We start from the raw sequence: 21,391 nt of genomic DNA, 5'->3' as shown, positions 1-21,391 counted from the left end.
AGAGGTGAAAAATTAAGCTCATATTACAAATTTGGAGCAAGAACCCTTATCTGGGGAATACAAACAAGTGAGACTGTTTGGAAACCTTGTTTTTAAATCAACGCATGGTGATAGACTGAGAATGTCTAATTATTGCAATTATATTTGGTGAAATGAAAAATATGACCCTTTTACATTTACCTTCAAAAATTTATACCAATCCCATTATTGAGTCGAATTTCTAATTCAATTTGAGTTGACATATTACTAAACATCTATTGTGGTCTCATGTCATAGGTTATACAAATGAGTAGGACAAAATCCAAGTTTTAGTAAGTCCTAAAAACTTACATGATGGATATATGGCGGGGGTGGGGGGGGGAATAAGACAACTACACAAAATAATATGAGGCGGAGTAAAAAAGAGTGCCACAAGTATTCAAACTACTAGAAGCTGTAGGTTCCTGAATTTAGAAGAAAGAAAAACGGAAAATTCTGTGAATCAGACTAGTTTGAATGGGGCCCTAAAAGGTAGTAATCCTTCAAAACCCTAAAGAGGATCATGTTTTAGCAGGCAGGGTTAAGGGCTGAGTAGGGTACGAACAAATCCTCTCTACACCGATTCAAATAAACTAATTATAGGAAATTTCTGGCTGGTCAAGACATTATATACCATTTTACAAGTTGATACTAATTTGTCAGTTGGATTAACAAGTAGAAGCTTGCCTTTCATTGCAACAACTTGTTCTGACAATCCTAACCATGTAGTAAACTGATGTGGATTTACGTTTATATAGAAGGGAGAATACAGGTTAGTTACATGCTCATTGAAAGTAGTCAGAAACAGCAATTTAATATGATGGCGAAGAAAAACGGGCATGAGCACAGAGAATTCTGGGAAAAATAAGTCAACCTATATGTACCAAAGTTTTCTAGAGTCTGTAAGTGATGTTCATAATGGTGATTTTGCCTACTTTATTGGAGAATACAAATAATACCTTCTTGGAATTGTTATAAAGTACTTGTGCTATGAATGTAAGTACGGTTGTAGAAATTTTCTATTCCTAAATGGTGCTATAATTCTATTTTGGATACTAAACACTTTTCTTTTTTTTAAGGGCCACACCTGTGGCATATGGAAGTTTTCAGGCTAGGGGTTGAATTGGAGCTGCAGCCACAGCCACTGCAACGCCAAATCCAAGCCACATCTGCAACCTACACCACAGCTCACAGCAATGCTGGATCCTTAACCCACTGAGTGAGGCCCAGGAACAAACCTGCATCCTCATGGATACTAGTCAGGTTCGTACCACCAAGCCAAAATGGGAAATCCTAAACACATTCTTAACTATATATATGTGTGTGTATTTATGTATGTATGTGTGTGTATGTATATAAATGTGCATATATAAACTTATTTAGGGCAAAAATTCTTTCTTGGCCATTTGATGATTTTATTTCTTCTAGATATCAGTGTCACTGGTTACTTTTAATAAGGGTTATTTTACCCTGGCATTAAAGTTGCTTTTCTTATTTTACAACATGATTCTTCACTTTGGTTAGTTCTAGGCCCTTTTCTTTTTTTCACTCATAGATTGTTTTTACTTGAAAATAAGGATTTTGAATAAGTTTTATTTGAATAGAACTCATTTCTAGGAATTAAATCAAAGACTAATAAAATAATACATATATATAAGTAAAATACACTCAAACATTTTTGGGATTTAGATAACACAGACCACTGATGAAATATTTAACATTTGTTATACTATTGGTATGGGTACAAATTTAAATTGTCTTAAAGACTATCTTGAGGAAATCTGAAGTCTTCTAGCTGTGTGCCAAATATATTTCCATAATTATTAATAATAACCTTTTGTTCCCTTACATAGGTAGAATGCTTCTGCTTAATAAACATAATGCATCCCATATTCTTTCAGTTGAGATAATTTCCACTTGGAAGCACAGACATTTTTCAAAACAAACCAGAAATGTATGCAAGCGTGAGATCATTTTTGGGTGCTAAGAAAGATTATGGAGCAAACAAAAAAACAACCAGAATATACACACACCTAAATATGTGCATGAAGCTGCTAAGTGGAAAATAACAATCTCTTATTCTCAAGCTTATATAGGATTTAATTGGGGGGAATGGAAGACTTTTAAAGTAATTATGTACATTTCTAGCATTAATCTCTTTTAACCTTAATTAATGGCAGGATCTAATTACTGGTACCAGAGGGAATGTAATAGAGCAATTAATAGCCTTTGAGAAATCTTTCTTTATATGTCCTTTAATATTATTTCACAGTATTCAATATTAGTTGCTCTTATGGGAGCCATTTAACTCATCTAAACCCATTCCAAACATACAATTTACACGCCTGGACATATCTTGAAAAATCAATGGATTTTGATAATGACTATGTTTATATTTAAAAGTTATTCTTAGCGATAAACTTTTGCACATCTTAGAACAGCAGAGCATTCTATCAGTGAAGAACAAGAAAAGTCCCTAGCATTAATTAGTAACAAAAATAACATGACTGACACAATGAAAATTAGTGAAAAGATGGATGAAACAGATGACGGTGGTTAGTTTAGCTAGGCTCAATTAAGTGACTATTTCCCATATATGACTAACTGCCCAATTCAAATTTGTGACATAGCAAAATACAAAATTGAAAATGCCATGGACCGTCAGAAACACTCAGGATAAATAAATAAATTAATTCCCAGCATTCCAGGCTCTGCTGTACTTTGGAAGGGAAAGGACAGTTCCTAAATGCAACTATGAGATAATACCCTATGTGGCACAAATAAATAGACTATTTGTAAATTTAACACTAGCCCAGATGATAACAGGGGTCCTAATGAAAAATAGGAAACTTAAAGAGTTATCTTAATATTGTATACTCTTCTCTAATCACCTCAAAGAAAAAGCAATAAAGCAAGTCAGACCTGTTTTACAATATGACCTTCGCTATATTTTGTCATTGCATTCACCACTAGGACTTCGAGTCATAAAGCTCAATACATGTAAGATTTTCTCCCTGTCTTTGATTTTTAGCTGTTTTACTGCTATGTATCTAGGTGTGTTTCTCTTTGTATTAATGCTACTTGCAGTTTGCAGTGCTTCTCAAACTTGTGATTTGTTATCTTTTGTCTGTTGTGGAAAATTAGTAGCCAGCATCATTTCAAATACTGTTCCCCCCCCCCCCTTTTTTTTTTCTTATTTCTTTCTGGGACTCAAAATACTACACCTTTTCAATTGTGTCCCACATATCTCTTTTGAGCTTCTTTATATTTTTTATCTTTTTATCCATTTGCACGTTGGTTTGGGCATTTTCTAATAACCTATCTTCCAGTTCAGTAAGCTCTCTTCTGCTGTGCCTTATCTGTTGAACTTCATCACAGTTAAAGTTTTAAAGTCCCTATCTGATAATCTCAACATCTGCATCACTGTTTCTCAAATTTGTTTTCTTTCTCTTGATTTTCAGTCACTTGGTCCTGTCTCCTGGCATACTTTGTAACTTCTGCTTATGTGTTAAACACTGTGTATGAAAAACCAAAGAGGCTGCCAGTGGTATATTCTTTAGAGACAATTTAATTTTCTTCTGGCAAGCAGGCAGAAAGAGATAGATCATCTTGATCCAAAAAGGGATTGAATGGTCTAAGGTCTCTTTCAGGCTCTCAAGAACTGGTCTATTTCCAGTTTGCCCTACTCCTTCCTAGAGCATAGGCCTTAAGGAGTTTCAAATAAAATCCTGGGTGTTTGACAGGACATTTTCTCCACGATGATCCCTGAACAAAAATTTTTGTGTCTCAGTCCCATGAGAACATCAAAACCCTGGTTATTACTTTAGCCTCTTGGCAGCTACTTTCAGCTTGGTGTCTTGGCCTCTTATTTCAGAGTTTAGAATTTGGTGAGTATCTTGTGGGCAAAAGCTACAAAGAATGATTTTGTTTCCCTGGCTCAATGAATGAAATGCTAACAGCTCTAGGCTGCCATTTTTTGCTTGGCTTCTATACTTGATGCCATGAATTGGCAAATGCTAAATGGAAAAAGAGGCAGAGAAGGTCTGGTTCTCCACACTTTGTTTTCCTTTTCTCTGGGATCTTAGACCTTGAAGTCCTGGCTGTGTTGGTTGTTCTCTAGTGTGCTCAAGCAGTTGTTAGTCGTATTTTACCAGCTTTTTATAATTGTTCTTGATGGGCTGCTTGGTCTGATGCAAGCTATACTGTCATAGCCAGAAATAGAAATCTATTCATTACATTTTAGTCATATATCAAAATTCCTTAAAATAATATAATTTTAGAACAGAAGAAATTCAGTAATGTCTAAAGAGAAAAACACCAAATGAGTAAAACTTGTCACCTTAAGAAAATTTAAAATTAAATGACCTTTTTGAAGGCCTGAAGACATCCAATTTATTTTTAATAATCTGAAATACTGAATATTTTATACAAATTGTCAAGTGAACTATCTGGGCTTTATCAATATCTCTCTTTGATAATATAAATCTAGTGCCACATTCGGAGAAATTTATTATATATATGCTTAAATATGAATTGACTAATTAAAAGACATAAAAAATTGTAGAAAACAAAGATAAAGATGATCTTACATAAGTATAAAGACTGTACCAGCTTACAGTTTAATCATACCTTGTTAATTTCCGTTTCCTTTTGGCAGCAGCAGTCATTGCCATGTAGGATGGTACTATGTTTGGTATAGGCAGAGAATGTTTAGTTGAGAATGAAGTAGGGGCAAGCCTGTATATTAAATAATAAAGAATAAAAAGGGAAAATACACTTCCATAATTAGCACATCATTTTTTATTATATATAAAGGAAAACATTATAAATACTATAAAACTTCCCTCAATTGCCTGGGGTCTCTTTTTCTTTTTCATACTGTAAATAGATATCAAGAGATTTCTGCATTCCCCAAAGCATAGAAATGTAAAGGTATCATTCTTCCCATATTCAGATTAATTGCAAATACTCAGATTAAGTGAGAAGGATATGTTTTTGTTTGGATGACATGCAGTCAACCATACCTCAGACTATTTCAGAGTAAGCTACGGTTTGCTAAACATCAGTAGAAACTGTGGTACTTCCTTTAGTGAAGATACTAACGAATAATAATAAACACTTGGTAATCTTCCAATGATGGCTTGTAACATCTAACTTTGGAGTATGAAGAACAATCTAAATATGTCTTAAGATTTCCTCTAGCCTAATGACAGTTAATCAACTTAAAGACTTTAAAATATTGTGCTAGTGCATTAATATTTAGAGAGAAAGATAATTAAGATTTAATGAAGGTAAAACATTGACTTTTATAATCAAGATAGCGTATTTCATCTATGAAATAGATCTTAATTACTATAGCTACAGAGTAAATAAAAAGTTAATCCTTTAAAGGCCATATAAATAAAACAAAAGAAGAATTGGCAAATACTCCTTCTTTATACCTTTGTAAAATGTTACTGTTTGTTAGTGATTCTTGTTCAGGTAATTCACTTTTCAAGCTCCTGGTGTTTTCACATATAAGAAACGTAGACTCCAAATCCTCCTGTGCGTATTCTTTTTTCCTACTGAGAGGGATATCTACTTCACATAACATTTTTAGAGAATTATCACTGTTTGCTTTTGAGCTTATGGCCTGAAAACTGGTAATATGTGATGATGGTTTTAATAATGTCACTGTAGATGGATTTTGAGAAGTTTTTCTACAATCTTCTGGAGTATATACAATGGGTTGAAGTTCTCTGCTGAGGGAATCATTGAGCTGCATATTTTCAGAGAGTGTAGACTTTTGGGTATGCTTTGCTTTCAAGGGAGAAGGCATTAGTTTTCTTCGAGTTCTTTTTTGTGGAGTAATTTTAAGCAGATTAGATTCACTGGAAGATGTGCCTGTTGAACAAAATTAAAAAGAAGCTCAATATTGTTGCCTAAATAGTTTTCCAATACCCCTATAAGTTAAAAGAAAGAAAAGTCAGGAATTCCCACTGTGGCTCAGCAGTAACAAACTCAACTAGTATCCATGAGGATGTGGGTTTGATTCCTGGTCTCACTCAGTGGGTTAAGGATCTGGCATTGCTGTCTGCTGTGGTGTAGGCTGCAGACATGGCATGGATTCTGCTTTGCTGTGGCTGTGGCATAGGTTGGCAGCTACAGCTCCAATTCGACCCCTAACCTGGGAACTTCCACGTGCGTGGAACTGCAGAACTTATATGGAACCATAAAAGACTCATAATTACTAAAGCAATCTAGACGAACAAAAACCAAGCAGGAGGCAGAACTTTCCCAGACTTCAGGCAATATTAAAAAGCTACAGTAATTACAACAGTGTGGTAGTGGTACCAAAACAGACATACAGACCAATGGAACAGAATAGAGAACCCAGAAATAAATCCAGACACTTACACTCAATTAACTTTCCACGAAGGAGGCAAGAATATAAAATGGGAAAAAGACAGTCTTTTCAGCAAGTGATGCTGGGAAAATTGGACAGCTACTTGTAAATCAATGAAACTAGGACACACCCTCACACCATCCACAAAAATAAATTCAAAATGGCTTAAAGACTTAATCATAAGGCAAGACACCATAAAACTAACTCCTAGAAGAGAACATAGGCAAGACATTCTCTGACATCAATCATACGAATGTTTTCTTAGGTCAGTCTCCCAAGGCAATAGAAATAAAAGCAAAAATAAACCAATGGGACCTAATAAAACTGATAAGCTTTTTCCACAGCAAAGGAAACCATAAAAAAAAAAAAAAAAAGACAACCTATGGAATAGGAGAAAATAGTTTCTAATGATGGAACTGACAAGGGCTTAATCCCCAAAACATACAAAGAGCTTATACAACTCAACAGCAAAAAACCAAAGATTCAATTGAAAAATGGGCAGAAGACCTGAACAGACATTTCTCCAAGGATGATATACAGATGGCCAACAGGCTACATGAAAAAATGCTCACCATCACTAATTATTAGAGAAATGCAAATCAAAACTACTATGAGGTACCTCCTCCCACCTGTCAGAGTGGCCATGATTAACAAGTCAACAAATAACAAATGCTGGAGAGGGTGTGGAGAAAGGGAACCCTCCTACACTGTTGGTGGGAATGTAAATTGGTACAACCACTATGGAAAACAGTATGGAGGTACTTCAGAAAACTAAATAGAGAACTACCATATGATTCAGCAATCCCACTCTTGGGCATACATCCAGACAAAACTTTCCTTGAAAAAGATACATCCACCCCTGTGTTCACTGCCGCACTATTCACAACAGCCAGGACATGGAAACAACCTAAATGTCTATTGACAGATGAATATATTAAGAAGATGTGGTACATATACATAATGGAAAACCACTCAGCCATACAAAAGAATGAAATAATACCTTTTGCAGCAACATTCTCATACTAAGTGAAGTAAGTTAGAAAGAGAAGACAAATATCATATGATATCACTTGTACCTGGAATCTAATATATGGCATAAATGAGCCTTTCTACAGAAAAGAAACAAACACATGGACTTGGAGAACAGACTGTGGTTGCTGGTGGGGAGGGGGAGGGGGAGGGGGGATGGACTGGGAGTTTGGGATTAATAGATGAAAGCTATTGCCTTTGGAGTGGATGAGCAAGGAGATCCTGCTGTATAGCACAGGGAACTATATCTAGCTACTTGCGATGCAACATGATGAGAAAAAGAATGTGTGTGTGTATATATATATATAAAATACATTTACATATGTAAGACTGTGTCACTTTGCTGTACAGCAGAAATTGACAGAGCTATGTTACTTAGCTATAATAGAAAAAATAAAAACCTAAAAAAACCCCAGTAGTAAACAACATTTTCTGACAAACTGATAAAAATTTAAAATATAATAAATAATTTGGAAAGAAAAAATTTGTGGCTAATAATGTTAACTAAAAGTAATAACCTCATTACAAAGAAATTCTATAACAAAAACATACTAAATGGCTAATGTTAATTTATAGATACAGCTATCTTGAGATATTGGGTAATTATGAAAACAAACTCCATCTAGTAAATCTCTAAGGATCTGTATTTGACCCGCTATACTCTCTTATTTCTTTTTCCTTTCGTTTTTTTCTTCCTTTTTTTTTTTTTTGTTTTCTTTTTAGGGCTGCACCCAAGGCACATGGAGGTTCCCATACTAGGGGTGGAATAGAACTACAGCTGCTGGCCTACACCACAGCCACAGTGGATCCAAGCTGCATCTGTGACCTAAACCACAGCTCACCGCAACCCAGATCCTTAGCTCACCGACCAAGGCCAGGGATCGAACCTGCAACCTCTTGGTTCCTAGTCAGATTCGTTTCTCCTGCTCCATGACGGGAACTCCTTCCTTTCTTTTTTTTAAATTGAAGCATATAGTTGGTTTATAGTGTTGTGTTAGTCTGTGGTGTACAGCAGTGATTCAGATCTTCTTTAGATTCTTTCTATTATAGTTTATTACAAGATACTGAATATAGTTCCCTGTGCTATACAGTAGGCCATTGTTGTTTATCTCTTTATTTTTTTGCTTTTTAGGGCTGCACGCACGTCATACACAGGTTCCCAGTCTAGGAACTGGAGCTATAGCTGCTGGCCTATGTATGCCACGGGCACAGTGATGCAGGATCCAAGCCAGGTCTGTGACCTTCACCCACAGCTCACGGCAAAGCCAGATCACTGAACTACTGAATGATGCCAGGGATTGAAACTGCATCCTCATGGATACTAGTCGGATTTGTTTCCACTGCACCACAATGGGAACCACCCCCTGCTTTTAAAATCTATTTTATATATAGTAGTTTTTACCTGCTAATCCCACATTTTTAATTTACCCCTCTCCCCTATCTTTTCCCTTTGGTAACCATAAGTTTTCTATATCTGAGTCTGTTTTTATTTTATAAATATGTTCATTTGTATGATATTTTAGATTCCACATATAAGTTTCATCATATTATTATTTTTCTCTGACTTACTTCACTTAGCATAATAATCTCTAGGTTCATCCATTGCTGCAAACAGCATTATTTCATTCTTGTTTATGGCATACACTCTGTTATCTCTATCCTCTTACCACTATCTTCTCAGTAACTTGGGTTCCAAATAACTAGATTTTTTAAATCTCTTCCTTGCATTTCCTAAACTCCACCAAATCCCACCTCTCTTGCACTTACAGTTAAGACGTAATTCTGATCATGTCATTCTCCTGATTAAAGATGTTTAGCAGTCTTTAAACAGAAACATAATATTCAGAAATTTTTAGTAGTGAACTTTTTTTTTTTTTGCTTTTTAGGGCCACACCTGCAGCATCTGGAAGTTCCCAGGCTAGGGCCATTGCCCTAATGAGGCCATTGCCATTAAGGATCCGAGCTGCATCTGAGACCTACACCACAGCTCACGGCAATGTTGGATCCTTCACTCACTGAGTGAGGCCAGGGATCGAACCCCAACCTCCTGGTTCCTAGTCGGATTCGTTTCTGCTGTGCCACAACGGGAACTCCAGTGGTGGACTTCTTGTTCCTTGCTCCAAAATTAAGAGACAAAACTGGTTTGAACTTAACTATGAACTCCTTTAATACTAGACATGCTTAAATATTTAAGTACATAAAGACTTCTCATTTATTTTTTAATATACAAAATAATAACTTGATTACACACATAACAATAAACTTGATCAGCTCCAGTGTACTTATGTTGAATTTTTTTTCCTGCTTTGCCTATTTAACTCTGGTGAACTTCACGGTGCTTGACCCAAGGTAATTTTGCTTGGGGTGTGTAGGGAAGAAACTAATAGTGTATATTTTTGTCCATGTTTTCAAATCATGCAGTAAAATTCCCAATTGATGTTATTTTTTTTATGATATAATACTAACTTAAAAATCACTGAAAGCTGAATAAAATAAGTGCTATGTACTTTAATAAAACAATTCAAACTTTCAACCAAGTTAGAAAATATACTTAAAATAATCATCAATAGTACGTGCATTACTCATTACATTAGTTGACAATAGGCTCTGCTATGGCTAGGTTCACAATTACCCTCTAGGAAATATAATATAAAAACAGGAAGAAAAATATGATCCCTGTTCTACTAAGGAATTTTACTTTTCTGAGAATTAGATAAATGAGATCCAGATCTTAAAATAATTTTCCACTCCCTTTAACATGACATTTGTCAAATTTTCCATTACCAGATATTTTTATACTAATGCTGCAGTGTAAAGACAGTTACTTTTCTCCACTGTGCTGCTACCACCAATTTGGTGGCTATTAATAGCTGGAAGATTAACTTCTTTTCCCATGAGAGGCAGCAGGGGTATATAGAGGATATAAAACTATATCGAGGATAGAGAACTGAATTGGGAGTCAGGAGACTTGCATTCTATTTCTGGTTTCACCAACAACTCACCGAGTGACCTTGGGCAACTCACTTAAGCAGCGTGGGCATTAACACCGCCCTATTAAAAAAAAGGGGGATACCACCTTTTTATGTAGAGGGAATTTAGTAGGATTAGATAATATGTAAAAAACATTTAGGGTTCAAGGAAAGGCTCTAGAAATACAGGCTTCAACTGTTAGTATTACGATGTTCACAGGGTAAGTGTAATTTACTTTCCAATATTCCATCACTACCTTAGGAACTCTTATCCCTAAAAGAATATTTTCAACGATGTCTCACTTTCAGTTTATTAGCTATCCAGTTTATCAAGGCCGATAATAAACTTTAAAATAAACCAAAGGTATCGTTAAAGCAGGTACATCTAAGTGTTACGTGAACATGCAGACTTTACAAGAACATTCTCAAACTTAGAACATAATGAAACATGAAATCTCGAGGGATAAAGATTATTCAGAGTAACTATTTTTCTTGCACGTATCTACAGAGGGATAATCCCTGAAGTGGCAGTGAGCAAATTCCCATGATGGTGAACCATGTTTTCCCTACTGCTTATAAAAAGCATGATGGGGTGGCGGGGGGTGAGGGGGGGCTTCCACAGTACACCAAAGAAATAACCACCCGTTCTTTGGGATAATCTAAACATTCACGCAGTATCAAATTTTGATAAAATCAGACTAACAATTTGTCAATGAAAGCAATAATAATCTTACAGTGACATATCTCAAGCTAAAATTCTGCTCTCCTGATAGGATATAATTTGAAGGAGAAGCCTGAAGATGTGGCTGATAATGGATTCACCTATCCTTGTTCCACTGGGCTTGAAAGAAGAGATGCTACAGACACATGACATGTACAAAATACAAATCCAGGTTTTTTTTTTTTTCTTTTTAACCTCTCAATTATTAAGTGCTAAAATAATAAGAGAGCAGAAAATAGATAGTTAATTCAGGACTGCTTAGGCTGACTAGTTGCTAAGAAAGGTTCAGATGATGATCAGAGCAAAATAAAATTTAAAGGCTTAAATAAAAATTCAACAGTCTCCTGTAACAATAAGGGGATAATGACTCCATTTATTCATGAAAACTAAAAGAACATAATAAGCAACTGAGATTTCATTTTGAATATGATATCTGGGATATATAAATACAATTGTATAATAAACAGTCATTCTCTTTTAGTTAGGTAATGAAATACTTTAACTGGGTATGGCAAACTGGAGAGTGCTGGGTTAGGGGCTATAAAAACCCTTGGATATGCTAGGTCTGTGTCAATAAAAGAGATTTGCTGTATTTTTCCATTACAAGATGTGCAGTAACTTTCCAGAAGAGCAGGCTTGGGGCATTTTAGTTTCCCTGGATTCAGCCTGGGAAAATACTATCTAACAAGATTCTGTAATTCTTAGGCCTATAAAATGGAAATGACAAAGAAGGAACCTGGGCCTATAGAGTGGAAATGACAAAGAAGGAACTTGGAGACTAACCCGTGCCTCTGCAGCAACCTGAGCTGTTGCGATCAGATTTCTAACTCACTGCACCACAGAAGGAACTCCATAATTTAAAAAAAAGTTATTATTATTTATTTTTAGAAGCCAACACATTTTAAGTCCAGTTTAGTGAAGCTTGAAAATGCAAAATCTGGTCCTGTAGTGATTGCATTCATCAAGTAATATATGATATACATATTGGGATCTTTTCTTTTTGGTAGGGGAGGAAGACAAAGTCAGTGAATACCCGAATTTCTCACTGAAAGATATAGCCCTTGGTTGGCTCCACCTTCTATGTCTTGCCTTAGAAACATCAATAGTACAAGAAGGCATATGAAGGTTAACTTTGCAAAGGACAACCAATTTTAAACAAAGTGGTAACCTGAGTAGAAGTATTTAGGTCTCCTACCAGATTCCCTTTAAAATGACCATACAATAGAAACAGGAGAAAATTTGCCCAAATATTTGCAATAAGGGAGGAGTATCATCTGTACACCAGGATATTAGAGGACTTTATGAAGGTTACTGTGTGGATAGAACTGGAAAAAAGGAAGGCATAGAGAGAAAAACTTATGATATTTTCCCACTCACCTTTCAGTGCTCTCCCTGGGAGTTAAGTAAAAGACACTGGCAGAATGTCACTAAAGTTCCTTAAATGAGGAACAGGGATGAGGGACCAGGTACGGTAGGAGAAAGGATGAGACGACGTTATGAGATACAGTAAAATGGCATATGTGAATCTAGCAGCAGCACTAAGAGGCTCTAAAGCTTAGCCCTGGTCCAGCTGTCTCAGTGTAGAAAGGAACACTGAACAGAAAGTGCCCAGCCCTGTGGGCCTTGCTTCTGGCATTGGTGGCAAAGAGGCAAAGTTTCCGGCTAAGGCTACCCGAGGTTCTGATTTCTTTTCTATACTCCTTGCGCTGTGAGATTCATGAAAAGGTGTGCATTTCCCCACTATTTCGGGACCTTCATTTCTAATTGATTATCATCACATTATTATGGGCAAAAGTATACTACTAATAAGCATAAAGGACATTCTCTGGACCAGTAAGAGTATAATATAAAGGCGTGGCAGGCTGTCACACAAACTCAGGCCTTCTCATAATCCAGATGCCATGTCCTACCTTACCAAGCTCCTATTACAGGAAGAATTTAATCAAGATAACGGCTAAATAAAACATGAGATATTCATAATTACACCGTTATTTAAAGCCATATTTCCCATATTATCTGATGATTTGGGAAAATGTTCATGAAATAAAGCAGTAAATAACTCTAATATGGAACACAATCCCAATTTTGAAAAAACAAAGAAAAAAACCCACCAAAAGCAAAGACCAAGACCCTGAGAGCAGAAAAAGGTGTGTGTGGGGGAAGTCACAGAAAACAGAGCAGAATGAAATATGGCATAAGACATTAAAACATTATTATAGCTTATAGCTGGGAAAATTGAGTGATTTTATTTTCTTCTTTAAATATTTGATTATTTTTTATAACAAATATGTACTATTTTTATAAAATTACACAATTTTTTTTAAAAAAAGAGTAATATCTGGGGTAGCAGGAAGGAAGCCAATTAAAAAACCCCACTCTTTCAAGCCCCAGAATATTTCAGGAATTGGAGGCATGAGGTTGTCTCTGAAGACACAGGGTGAAGCTAAAAACTGGAAAATTGGCTGAAAGTCTGTGTAAGGAAGGTAGATACCTGTCCTCCTCCAGGACACCTTTACCTTATCACCATCATCTGCACTGCCAAGGTGACTGCTCCTTTGCCACCCAGTTAAAAGACTTGAGATTTTATTCTCTGGAAAGGTTGCAGACTTGGGGCCGACATGCACAGCTGACACTAAGGGGACTGAACAATTTCTCAATAATGAATGTATACAGACTTTTCTCCTACTTCTATAAAATACTAGCAGCTGGGCTTATATAACCCCTAAATGGGAATCAAATAGTTCTTTTGAAATAAACCAAAACAATAAAAAAGACCTAGATACTGACATTTTCAGGTTTTCCCTAACTAATTTTCTGGAAATCACCATAAATCAAAGCTCATTAGCTGAAAGACCTAACTATGTACACAGAGCACAACGAGGATCACCAGATATTTGAGGGTATGTCTTTAAACATGATAATCAAGACATACAACCAAACAGGAAAAACCGAGTGAAAGGAAATAGACAATATAGAAAATATATGAGTCTAATAAGGATAACCATAATTTTGGAAAAATGAGAAATTATTATATTTCTGAAATACATTGAAAGTGCTATGGAAAGAAACATTGAATTATAAAAAAGTTCTTAGAAATTTGAAATAAGAGGAAAAAAAAAAGGTTGTAAGATAAAGTTGAAGACATTTCCTAGAAAGAACAAACAAGCCGAAAGAGGTAAATACTAGAAAACAGATAATAGAATTAGAGGATCAATCCAGGAGATCTAATATCAGATTAATAAGTATTCCAAAGATAGGATAGAATGAAGGAAAGAAAAATATTATGGAGGGTTATGTATGCAAGCATGTGTATATCCTTAAATAAATAAATAAAAATTTCTCGGAGTGAAAGGACATGGTTTCCAGAGAAAAAGGCCCACAAACTGTTTAGTATAATGACTTAAAAGAGACCAACACCAAGGTGTGGTGACATTTCAGGTGTAACATTGTGACATTTCAGAATACCAAAGATCCCAAAATCTTTCTGGGAGAAAGTCTCACGCAAAGATGGAGAATGAAAATGGCATGAGAGTTAATGGCAACACTGGAATCTAGAAATCAATGGAGCAATGTTTTCACCATTCTAGAAAAATTATTTCCAACCTAGAATTCCATACACAGTTAAATAACCAGAAAATGAAAACATTTCCATATACGCATTGTCTAAAAAATTTTACTTCCCATGAATTCATCTTCCAGAATCTATTGGAAGATATATTTCTATAGAATAAAGGAGAACAACAAGAAAGAGTATGGGGAAAAAGCAAATACTACATACAAGAAAGAGAACTTACATAATTCTTGGCTCAACAGGAAACAATGTTTACTTGAAAACGCTCTAGAGATTTATTTTCAATAAAGTAAAAAAACTGTTATGGCAAAAAGAGGGAGAGGAGAAATATATACACATTGTAAAGGAGTTAAATCTTTATCCTAAGGAGTTAAATATAAAATGAAAATAAGTAGATAATATCTAAAATTGGAAAATATAAACAAGTAAGAATTAGCAGTATAAATTTGAAATTTATAAATTGGAAGGAAAAATTCAAAAGAAATAGCTAAAGGGGGAATAAGAATTGGGAGTGGGCAGCAATAGGGTAAAGAATACTTCCACAAATACTTAGTTCTTGTTAGCTTCCTAAACTCTGTACAGGTATCACTTTTATAAAAATAGAAACTGAATTTTTAAGGGAGGTGGAGGTGAAGAGGGGGGATAAAAACGAGGTAGCCGGAGGGAAAGGGTGAGAGGCACATACACGCACATACATGCAAGAGGTTTTTAACAAAAAGAAAAAAGAATCAAATTTTGGGGCTATGAAAGGAAAAAGCATACCAAAACCCTATCTCTTGCTTGTTTTGGAATAGCTTTACTCAAAATATGTGGACTCTGAGTGGGGTCAAACTAGTCAAAGCTATGAAGATTTACATTCAAAAGTCTAATTGAAACATGCAAGCAAATAACAAGAAATGGAATAGGCCATCAAACAGAAGGGCAAAATGAACATTCTGGGACTAGGGAAGGTGGGAAAGATGTTTTCTTTATTTAGCCCCATTCTCCACTGGCCTACCACCTCACTCTCCTACTCATGTCTTCCCTAGCATGTTTAACAAAAACGCAGGACAGTTACCTACCAGAATCTAAAAAATGTGAATCAATCAGCAAAAATAAATCACTCAATGTGGTGAGAATAGACAGAATGGATTTACAGTCATGAGTCCCAGGGATGAAGGAAAATCCCTTTTCTTCAGGGAATAGGTTAAGCCACTTGTAAATCTGAATACTGGCATGTGTAATCTTGATATGCTATAAAGTTTATAGAGATAATAAAAACAATGTTTAGATAGCAAAAACTTTAGGAAATGAGAGACATATTTTGCACGAGGACATGGATTTGATCAGTTTGCCTTCAGATATTTAAGATGTCCTAGAGCTTTAGTTATTATAATACTTATACCTATATTTTCACATTTAGATTATACATGAAAGTATGATACACTTTAATTTCTTTACAGATTTATTGAGAAATAGATGATTAAACATAGAGGATGTCACTTTAAGGATCAAGAAATTTTCTATTACTGTTTTCAAATTAACTAGAATACATATAATCCTAAAGAACAGTTTGGGAACTACCTGGAAGAGAAATTGTTCACTGAAAAATAACTTTGTATTGCTTTACTTCAAAGGTCTAATACAGTTATCTGGAAATTCAAGATGATCTTTTAAGGCTTATTTTTTTAAATTTTTTTTTATAATTTTTTTATTTTCCCACTGTACAGCAAGGGGGTCAGGTTATCCTTACATGTATACATTACAATTACATTTTTTCCCCCCACCATTTGTTCTGTTGCAACATGAGTATCTAGACAAAGTTCTCAATGCTATTCAGCAGGTTTTAAGGCTTATTAATACCTCACATGATTGAAGGAACATAGTAATGAAGTAACAATATAATGCACGTGATTGTTGGTTTTAGCATCATGAAGCTCTTCTTAAAAATGACAATTTGGCAAAAATGCATAAACAATGCAACAGATTTACTGATCAACTCCTAATTTAGGGGAGAAGGTAGGCAATTAAAGTTACATAATTAAATAATACAACTTTTCAAAATGATTACATGCTAAAATTTAAGGCAGGATTTTAAAAGTCATCAGAGACAGAGCTACTGAAAGATACAGAAGAACCTCTCTTCTAAACCCTAGGATAAGTTTTGCTTAATGAAGCCAATCTTTGACTTTGTAATACTTATCCATTAGAAGTTTAGGAAACATCTTAAAATATTTATATGATGCTTTAAGGCATCCTGTATACAACTGAAAATGTGCATTTCAGGATAAAGTGTTGAGTGTTCTATTCATCCATTCCTACATAATGACAAGAGATTCCTGCTTCAAAAAGTTTGTTTACTCTAAGTCCATATAGAGACTTAAAAAAGGAAGTCAGACAAAAACATTTGATTGAGACTGCCAAGTTTCAGAAGCCTTTCAAAAGACTTTTAAGTATTAAAACCACTTTAAAAGTTAACTTTAAATGCAAGCACTAAAGCTGTGGATTAGATAGTGAAAAAAATATAATTTTCATCAGTAACAGTCCAAATTCTAACAAAATGTTACCTAGATTACAACATAAATACATTAACATTTATGTAGTTTGTGTAGCATTGAATAGAATAAAATATGTCACACCTTAACATTAAAAGAAAAAGTGAAAATAGTAATTAGAATTAATTTGCCTGCCCATTAAATTACATTTGCTAAGTGTTTAAAAGAAATTTTGAAGAGATATTTAATTATTGGTTAGGTAGTTAATGAAGAAGTATAGATATTAATCTGTCATTTGCCATCACTCTCCCAAACATCGAAAATTTTAAGAAATGTTATCAATTGATGGCAGTGTGATAAAGGTAATAAATTAGATTTTTTTTACTTTGTTAGTGAAATAAAGATGTCTCATAAAAAAGTATATGAAAAAGACATTTGAGAAATTGACTGCCTATACCTCAAGAGTAACATAACATCTAAAAATGTATTGGCTATATTGTTCTTTAAGTCCACCTGTGAGCACAATCTAGTTTGCTCGCTCCTTCCATTTTTTTTTTTTTCTTTTTAGGGCCACACTTGCAGTATGTAGAAATTCTCAGTTTAGGGGTCAAATCAGAGTTGCAGCTGCTAAGCTACACCACAGCCACAGCAACGCTGGATCTAAGCCACATCTGTGAGCTATGCTGCAGCTCGTGGCAATGCTGGATCCTTAGCCCACTGAGCAAGGCCAGGGATTGAACCTGCATCCTCATGGATGGTAGCTGGATTCTTAACTCACTGAGCCACAATGGGAACTTCTGCTTAATTACTTCTTTCAAATATTTCATAACTCTAAGAAGCCTATCCCATAGATTTAGATGAAGACTCTGAAACTTTTCTAGTAGAAAGCATGAAAAAACAGTTATTTCATGTCTATCTTTCTAAAAGTAGTTTTATGAAATGTCAGTATATTTTTACTTTAGAAGATTTTTAAATACTTATTTTTTACTTATTATTACAAAAAATTCCTTAACTAGCCCTAAGGAAAAAATGTTACACATATTATAAGTATAAATAATATATGCCACTTCCTACATGACCTACTAATATACAAGGATATTATATAATTAAAGATAATTATATATTAGATAATATTCTAGTACATCAGCAGATCAGGGAAGAAGAAATGAAGTGGTGGTGTAAATAAGCTAAATCTTCATCTTAGAATGTGTTGATAACATCTAAACATAAATGAATCAAGAGGCAGCAATATAAGCATACTATTTAGAAATATTAGGTGAATACTAGGAGTTTGTTATAAGTCATTCAGCATGTATTTTAACAGAAAATAGAAAAAACAGACTTGTTTTATGTCAGTATATTTTTATCTTTAAATGAATTTTTAAAATTATTATAAGAAAGGCCCGGAGTTCCCATTGTGGTGCAGTGGAAACGAATCCAACTAGGAAGCATGAGGTTGCAGATTTGATCCCTGGCCTTGCTCAGTGGGTTAAAGATCTGGTGTTGCTGTGATCTGTGGTGTAGGTCACAGACGTGACTCAGATCTGGCATTGCTGTGGTTGTGGCATAGGCTGGAGGCTACAGCTCCAATTTGACTCCTAGCCTGGGAACTTTTATATGCTGTGGATGTGGCCCTAAAAAGCAAAAAGAAAAGAAAAGCCCTTAAATCAATGAATTATTAATGATGTCACGTCTAAATAATTTTAAACCAATGCTTATTACAGAGGAAAAGAAACTTAAAATGTACATATAAATGTTTTATAGAGCAAAAAATGAAAGGCCCAAGTGATATAAACCCTTAATTTATGATAGTCTTACTCATAAAAATCACATACTTTAGCTTTCTTTTCTTTTTTTCCCTATGGAATTCCCACTTTAAAATGGTTGTCCTAATTCTTGATTAATTACAGACCACCAGGAAAATCACAGTGGGGCTCATTTCAGATGCAGAATGAGAATTTAGAACTAGATGATCTTAATGTTCACTTAGACTTTCTTACTTTATCATTTGTTGCTCACAGCAAGAAAGTTACATGCTCATGTATCAATCATATTTGTTGTTGACAAAACTGAAGTCTTTTGTTGATTTACCAGGGGGAAGTCAGGTGAAGAAACCAAGCAATACAAGGTAAAAACATATATAAATATGATTATAATGAAAACTTAAAAATACAAAAATTTCTTAATAGACACAAAAATATAAAAGAAAAAAATATGCCATTTCAATGCCCCCAAACTGAAATACTATCTCCTGACCACTACTACTAGAAGAAAAGGAAAAACAGTGTGAATGAAATATAGATAAATATCTTTGCAATTTAAAATTGGGCTACATAAAAGTTTAAAACACCATAAATAAAAGAAAAAAATGTACTATACATGACAAAATGTTTAAAGCTCTTGTATGCATATCTATCTATCTTTTTTTTTTTTATCTTTTTGCTATTTCTTGGGCCGCTCCCGTGGCATATGGAGGTTCCCAGGCTAGGGGTCTAATTGGAGCCATAGCCACCAGCCTACACCACAGCCACAGCAACGTGGGATCCGAGCCGAGTCTTTAACCTACACCACAGTTCACGGCAATGCTAGATCGTTAACCCACTGAGCAAGAGCAGGGACCGAACCCACAACCTCATGGTTCCTAGTTGGATTCGTTAACCACTGCGCCACGATGGGAACTCCTACCTTATCTTTCTTTATATGTGTGGTTATCTATCTACCAAGAAAGAATTTTTACAAAATAAATTTTAAAAACCAAAGGTAACTTGATATTGCATATCAAATGCTTAAAAAAAGTATAGACTCTTTGATCTAACTCTTCTACTACTTTTTAGGGGCTTAGACCAAGAACGTAATTAGACAAGTTGCAAAATACACACACATACATTTAGCAAAGTGTTGTTTACAACAACAAGAAAGGAAAATAGCTAAATGTTCATTAATAGAGGATTAGGTAAATATAATAATGAGCTAATAAAAATGACAAATTCATATTTGATAGGAAAAAAATATATAGAAGTGGTTCAGTGAAGAAGAAAAGCAAACAAGTTTAAAACATTAGTGAAAGGAAAAATAATCCTAAAATTTAATTGATGCTAAAACTATTTTTGACTGTCAATGAAGTTATAGTTTGTTGGGAGAAGTTAGGTATGATAACTGCTATAATGATGGAATAAAACATACAAGGGTAATGTGAAAGAGTGTGTGCAGGCAAAGGGGAGAGGACTCATTAATGGGAAAGAAAGAAGGCAGCTTCTGAATTGGACTCTCAATGAGGATAAGGATTTTAATGGGCTAGAAAGTGGGATGGAGAGGAAGTAGCACTCAAGATTGTGGGAAAAGCCTGGAAAATGCAGAGGCAAGAAAATGAAAGCATGTTTAAGAGAACATTGGGACATCAAGTACCCTATGGAAGTGAGTCTGTAGCTTGACATTGGACTGAGAAAGCCTTTAAAGGCTCTCCTAAGTAAAGGGTCTGCACTTTATAAGAAAGATCATTTTAGTGTGAAGAGCAGATCGTGGAAGGGGAGAGCAAGAGAAATGGAAACCAGTTTAGATATCACTATGATTATTCATTTCTTATATTAAATTTTCTCAATATGCTTTAAAATAAATTGAACTAAGGAACATCATTTTATCCTTTGTCTCTCTGTTTAAATAAATCTCTAAAACACAAGTACTAACTGGCAATTTCACATGGTTTCTTAGGTAGTGAGGGGTTTATATTTCTCTTTCGGTTTTTTGAAATAGCCCACACATGGTTCCTTTAAGTACAGAGACTAGATAATTTATCACTAATGAGCTGAAAATCCCCTTGTTAAAAAATGGGCAAGCCTTCTGGGGTCATCTTGTGATGTGCCATATCATGTGTCCTGAATGATTTTACCCAGAGGAACTAATTTATCAAAAGCTTAAGACTGCAAATGTTAAAAGATTTACAGAGCTGTAGGTTAGTGTAAAAAGCAGAATGCAGTATTTAGCAAACATGAGTCACAGGCTGCAATGTAGGGTTCATGACAGGGAGACATTGATGAATGGGATTAGATCTAATGGAAGTTTGGCACAAAACGATGGCAAGGATTTTTCTTTTGCCAGCATTCATGTTAATATGTAGGTGAGCTAGTATTTTGGGAATCTATACTAAATTAAAATTAGTTGGCAAAGTTCTAAAGTGAAATCAAATATTAATATATGCATTGCAATAAACACTTCTGGGCTACAAGT

General features: G+C 34.8%; 1 protein-coding gene and 1 long non-coding RNA gene across 2 annotated transcripts in view; one reads left to right on the top strand and one right to left on the bottom strand.

The window, feature by feature from the left end:
- KIF18A (kinesin family member 18A) overlaps positions 1-21,391 on the bottom strand; it is an 86,873-nt gene that overhangs the window by 3,450 nt on the left and 62,032 nt on the right. Inside the window, exons 14-15 of the mRNA XM_047776100.1 lie at positions 5,460-5,901; positions 4,648-4,755 (exon numbers count right to left, since the gene is read on the bottom strand). Coding sequence (XP_047632056.1) covers positions 4,648-4,755; positions 5,460-5,901 — 550 coding nt within the window. The remainder of the gene's footprint in view (positions 1-4,647; positions 4,756-5,459; positions 5,902-21,391) is intronic.
- Positions 1-21,391, top strand: part of LOC125125284 (uncharacterized) — a 71,909-nt gene that overhangs the window by 23,466 nt on the left and 27,052 nt on the right. The window lies entirely within an intron of this gene.

Source organism: Phacochoerus africanus, chromosome 4 (genome assembly GCF_016906955.1).
Source record: "Phacochoerus africanus isolate WHEZ1 chromosome 4, ROS_Pafr_v1, whole genome shotgun sequence".
Taxonomy (NCBI): Eukaryota; Metazoa; Chordata; class Mammalia; order Artiodactyla; family Suidae; genus Phacochoerus; species Phacochoerus africanus.
Note: the sequence above shows the minus strand (reverse complement) of the source record. Positions and strands in the feature narration are given on the sequence as shown.